This window comes from Tupaia chinensis, unplaced genomic scaffold (genome assembly GCF_000334495.1).
Source record: "Tupaia chinensis unplaced genomic scaffold, TupChi_1.0 Scaffold000708_1, whole genome shotgun sequence".
In the NCBI taxonomy this organism is placed as follows: Eukaryota; Metazoa; Chordata; class Mammalia; order Scandentia; family Tupaiidae; genus Tupaia; species Tupaia belangeri.
The window spans coordinates 1,347,577-1,353,537 of NW_006160231.1; the positions used below are offsets into that span (position 1 = coordinate 1,347,577).

Genomic DNA, 5,961 nt, shown 5'->3' on the forward strand with positions numbered 1-5,961 from the left:
TTTCTTTGTGGGGAGCAAATGCGGCCTTGAGAAAAAAAAAAAAAAAAAAAAAAAAAAAAAAACATAGATTAGATCAGCAGTCAAGACTTCTGCACTTTCTGCCTCAGTGAGCAAGTTCCCAGGGGCCAGAGCCATTTATTCTGCACCTAGAATAGACTGGAGCCATGGAGCATTTTCTGCGACTTAGAGACATGATTCTATTTTCAATAGTAGCATTTTGTACGTATGATCTGACATGACCTTTACTTTCCCCAAAAGACTTCCAAAATATATCCAATGGGATGAAATACATAAATAAGGAACTCTAGATGTTAAAAATAAACTGCCTATGGGAACTAGTATAGAAGGGGTTATACTAGCACACGAAATGTTTGCCACCAAGTCCCACTGCATTTGCTCCAGGTAGCGAGCCAGTCAACCGAACCCCCTCGTGATGGAAGCAAAAGAAAGCACAACTAGTGACAAGGCCGCAGAGCCCCACACAGCCCTAGTGCAGGGTCTGATGGCCACTTCTTCAGCAGGGCCTCATAAGTGGCCAGCACATCTACATTTTCCATTGCACGACTTCATGTGCTATTGTACAAGCAATCGTACAACTTCTTGAGTTTTTCTCTTATGATATCCTTCAAGGCCAAGAGCTGTTTCACCGAGGTAAAGGAGAGGTCTTGTCTTGTTCCTGCTGCTCTGTCATTGCTAACTCGGCCTTCCTTTTAATTAGCCTGCCTTGGGCCCAGCACTTACCTGCTGCACTCCTACCTTGTTTCCCTGTGGGCCTGCTTATCTCGGAGTAGCCAGGGTACAAGCCAAGGTGAGACCCAAGAGTGGCTGGCCCGGGTCACGTGGAGCACAGGGCAGCCAGCCAGCCCCACCAGCAGGTTCTGAGTGTCCTGTGCAAGGCGAGTGGAGACCCTGTTCCAGCCTCCCCTCCTCCAGTTTGTGCCAGTAGTACTAAAGGGATTGAAAACACCAGGTGTCAGGGCCGTTTTCCATTGTTAAGGCCCTCAGAGATGTAATTATACCTTGTCTTCTCTTACTTGGTTTGAGCTAGGGTTGCAAATCCAGATCGTCTTTACCTTGGAAACTCCCCTGCGTATCCTACTTAGAGTCTGCCGGAAGTTGTACTGTTCCACACACATTCTCTCCAAGAATGTGTTCATTTTTCCTACCAAATAATATTGAAGAAAAACATTTTTTAAATGATGGCAAGGCAGGTTTAAACCTTCTCAGATTACAGAGGGATCCCCTCCTGTGTCTAGAAAACCCAGAGAAATGAGTCTAAGAGAATTAAAGGGACGCTCTCGGGGCCCTCCCTTCGCTTCTCTCTGCAGTCACCCTGCCCTGGTCACAAGTTCCATCGAACTTTCCTCCTCAGCCCACCTCCCTCACTGGGGCCGACCAGGCCCGGGCTGGTCCTGAAGCCAGATCCACCTGGCCTGTACTCAGGGTGCCAGGTGGGATGCCGCAAGGCCTTGCACCTCCTCTTCATTGACAGCGGCTTTCTGGATCTTACAACAGATCCCTCTCCCTAAGTGGGAGGTGGAGCCATGTAAGGATCACACACTGGCCGCCATGATGGGTTTCAAGTGTGGCGCTTGTTTCCCTTCTGTTAGCCCTTCGAAGGTTTTATCCCTGCAGGCGCTGAAGACTCGGAGCATAACGGGGGCCAGCTGGTGGCCTGGTGGTTAAGGCGCTGGATCCCACAGGGCCACCTGCATGATTCCTGGACCCGGCAGCTTGGGGAACACGCTGTGCACGTGTGCAGGTGTGCCCAAATTCCCGAGAGGAGAAGTGGAAGAGAGGGGGTTGGGATGTGGCCATCCTCCACGTGGGGTGCTTTCTCGCTTTCCTCCTTTCTGTGTCTCTCTCCACAAGTGCACAGCCTCTGGCAAATTGGGAACAAAACAACAACCGAAATTGTTTCTAGAAGACAAATTAAATTTACATAACCTCTTAAAGTTTATATATGTGTGTGGTGCTTTTTAAAAGTCAGGTCCTTCTTGAGGCAAAAAATGTAAAAATGAGCGTGACAGCACCTTTTTCACAGAGTGGTTTTTTTTTTTTTTTTTGAGAGATTTTCACTGTAGGGCGCGTGCGCTCGCCAGACAGACAGAGAGAGACATAGAGACAGAAAGCGAGAAATCACCCCCCAGGGGGGATGGTCACGCCGCAATCCCTTCTCCTCCATTCTCCTCTCGGGATCTTGGGCACGCACGCACACGCGCCCGGCGTGAGTTTTAAGCCACCGGGTCCGGGACACGAACCGCGGTCGACTACGTGGGAGTCCAGCGACATAGCCATTACGCTAACTGCTGGTTCCCTTTCACAGAGTGGTTTTGAAGAGAGTGCCTTTCTCACAGAGAGGACTCAGGGAGCTCGCGCATGGAGAACAGCACAGAATGCCCGATGTGTAGCGACTGTTCTTAGTGGGGTTATTTGCCCCACGTCCCCCTGTTTGTCCTCTCTGTTCCTGAACTTGTCCACATCCTGGACACAGCTCTGGCGCTACTCCTGCAGGCCCTGTCTGGAGTGAGCACGTGTCTTCGGGCCCCCCTGCAGCCCCCGCAGTCCCGCAGCCTCACCCAGCCCGCGTTCTGTGAACGGCACCAGAACCCTTCTGCGAGCTGTGTTGGGTTGATGGCCAGTGACCTTCCCATTCATGTCAGGGGCGTTCATAATGCAGGACAAAGAAAGGTCTTTTGACTAGTCGTACACGTAAACATGCAAACTCTCCTCCATCCACTGTTAGCTCAGGCTGAGTCGTAATCACACCTACATACGCCAGCCCCTGTGTGGGGCCAGGCAGACGAAGATGCCGTGTATCAGCTCCTCTCATGTAATTTTCAGGAACCTCATCAGTAAGCATTGTCCCCTCGCAGGTGAGGCTCAGAACCTGGCGTGACTTGCCTAAGGTCACACAGCAGGTCAGGGTCTAGAAGTGTTCAGACTCACCTGTGCTCCGACGCTGTGGCCGTCTTCCCCGGAGCCCCGGCTGTCTAGGTACCACGTGGATCGGCCCTGCGAGAGCAGCACTCCGTGTTGGCACTCTCCAGCATGATAGCGCGTGGGACAGAATGGGACTGCCGGAAGAGCACAGCAGGTGGATCTGCAACCCCACGGCAGCTCCCAGCCTTACGTGTGACGTGCTTCTTCCCCTCCAGGCGCTCCGCGCCACCACCATGCAGGGGGATCTTGGCTGCCCATGTTAGGGGTAGCCCGGGCCAGCCCGGCAGCCCCACACGAGGATGGAGCGCAGCGTGCCCGGTGCTCGTTAGTGTGCAGTGGGTCTCTGGCTCCTTGCAGGCGGCATGGATTTTCTTGGAGAATGAGGAAGCGCCACGTCCTGCCTCACTGCGGGTATGGGGCGAGTTCAGAGGCCACGCGTGCATGGAGAACATGGTGTCTTGATCTTACTGTTTTTTGTTTCTCAGGCAACTTCAGAGCCCGTTCTGGATCCACAGCAAATCCAAGCCTTTGATCAGCTTTGCCGTCTCTACCGAGGAAGTTCCAGGGTAATGTCTGGGTGTATTATTTATCATGTATTGTTTTGGAATCCTTGAATGTCCTCAGATCCTCCCTCTAGCCACCCCCTTAGGCTGTAAGGTACTCCGCCAAGCCCATGTGCCCAACCAGCCGTGGCCCCGGGGTGCACTCGGAACTTGGCGGTGGGGCAGAGGACGTGGAGACACCTTGTGCCTTGGGTACCGTGGGCTGTGAGGGTGCACGAGCACTTCCGAGCCTGACCCCTCACCAGAGGCCTTTTGTTCATCTTGATGGCTGCCAAACCTGTCCCAATCCTCACGGCTGAATCTGTTTAGACCATGAAAAACACATGCAAAGTAATAGTGGCTTCAACAAGGTAGGAGTGTGAGCACAGATGGCCAGGGAAGGTTTCCTGACCTCCCTCCAGATTTCCCCTCGTGGCTCTGCCACCCTTAACGTGTACTTGCTGTTTATGCGGTTCAAGGTTCAGCGTGGGTGCAGCAGCTCTGACCATCGCATCTGCGTTCCACCCAGCAAAATGGATGGAAAGGGGAGAACCTAAGCCTTCTCTTTGAGGACATTACTAGAAGTTGGAATTTTTTCCACTTTCCCACTTAACCTCCATCGTCCAGAGCCTCGGCCTACAGCCGCACCCACCTGCAGTGGACACTGGGAACATTGGTCTTTATGCCAAGAAGCTGAGGGTTGCAGCTCTTGTAGAAGAGCAGGGCCGATCTGGAGGGCTGCTGGAAGCCACTGCCGGCACGCCCATCTGTGTCCCACAGGCACTCCACAATTCCCCTGGGAGCTTTCTCAGCCTGTCCTTCCTTACCAGTGCCACCTTGGCAACGGCACCCTCTCCTCCTGTCACCCGGGGCAGTGACCTGGCAGCTCCATGGGCTCCCTCCCTCCTCCTCCACCCACTGGGAAGGTCTTATGGGCACCTTCTCTACCTTTCCCTTCCTCTTCAAACTGGCAGGCCCCCTTGTCACTCACAGAGGCCACTGTGTGCCTTCTGATTGGTTAGAAACTCTCCTGTCCCTTCATGCCACTGCCTGGGTACTCTTTCCAAACCCAGAGGTGCCCTGCTATCCTCGCTGAAAACACATGCGGGATCCCCACCACCTCAAGGATGGCGTGCAGGGACCAGCAGTCAGTATAACGGCTATGTCGCTGGACTCCCAAGTAGTGGACCGTGGTTCAAGTCCCGAACCCATGGCTTAAACTCACGCCAGGTGCGTGTGCATGCATGCCCAAGATCCTGAAAAGAGAAAGGAGAAGGGATTGCGCGGTGGCCATCCCCCTGGGTAGTGAGTTCTCACTTTCTGTCTCTCTGTCTCTCTCTCTTTCTGGCAAGCGCACACACCCTGTAGCAAAAACCTCTCAAAAAAAAGGATGGCGTGCAGACTCTCCCAACGCCGCCACTCCCCACGTCACACCCATCCCCGCTTATTCTGAGCTCGTGCAAGCTGCACGTACGCTCCACTTCCAGGCCTGGGCGCCCTTCTCCCACTCCCCACTCTCGGGCCAACAGCTGCTAGGCCACATGGTGCCCCAAGGAAAAAGTGTTCCCTCATTGAGATCTGACCTGGGCCGAGGTTTCTATCCCAGGAGACCTCTCTGTGTCTCTGGGACGTGGTCCGGCAGCCTCGTCGAACTGGTGTTACCACTATCCTTCCCACCCTCAGCCAGGCCCTGCCCCAGCAGGTGGGTTTCTGGGGCCCGTCTGGCACCTCCTTTCAAGTCACCCAGAGCAGAGAACCTGCATCTTCCTGGACTCATCCCTCCCAGAAGCTTTGTTCCAAACTGCTGAGGCATTTGCTCAGGGCCCGCTGGTTTCCAGATCACTAAGCCACGGAGGGAGAACACAAAAATCTCTCCTGGGAAATATAAAATGGCCTTTTAAAAATGTTTTGGCTGATCGCCCTCCCTCACAGTGTCTAAACGTGAAAGCCCTCTGCGTTTAGCACCTGTTAGAGGGCTGTGTGTAGTAGTCCCTGCCGAGATCGTCACAGCCGGCGGGCAGTGGCACGTGGGGCACGGGCCAAGCAAGGAGCACCCTACTGCGCGGACCTCCAAAGTCCCCAGCTAGCCACCGAGCGAGCCTGCCTTGTGGGTGTCCTTGGCCAGTAACACCCCTTGCAGCCGCAGCCTCGGAATCAGAGCTTCAGAACTTGGGTTAGACCAGACACATCTCAGAGTTGGGACCTGGGACTTTTTCATTTTTGCTATCAGGGTGTGCACTTGCCAGAGGGGAGAGAGGGAAAGTGGGAAAGCACCCACCGGTGGGATGGCCACATCGCAGTTCCCTTCGCCTTCATTCTCCTCTCAGGTTTGGGGCATGCACACACACCACACGTGCCCCTACACACGCACCTGGCATGTTTTTCAAGCTACTGGATTTAGGACTTGAACTATGCAGTTGGCCATGTGGGATTCAGCTGCCGTAACCTCCACACCACTCGCTGGGCCCGCACTTTT

General features: G+C 54.1%; 1 protein-coding gene across 9 annotated transcripts in view; it reads left to right on the top strand.

Annotated features, from left to right (window-relative positions):
• Positions 1-5,961, top strand: part of VPS8 (VPS8 subunit of CORVET complex) — a 255,683-nt gene that overhangs the window by 246,984 nt on the left and 2,738 nt on the right. For all 9 annotated transcript variants that reach the window (XM_014592535.2, XM_014592539.2, XM_014592532.2 and 6 more), the window contains one exon: positions 3,429-3,509. In XM_014592535.2, the coding sequence (XP_014448021.1) occupies positions 3,429-3,509 (81 nt within the window). The remainder of the gene's footprint in view (positions 1-3,428; positions 3,510-5,961) is intronic.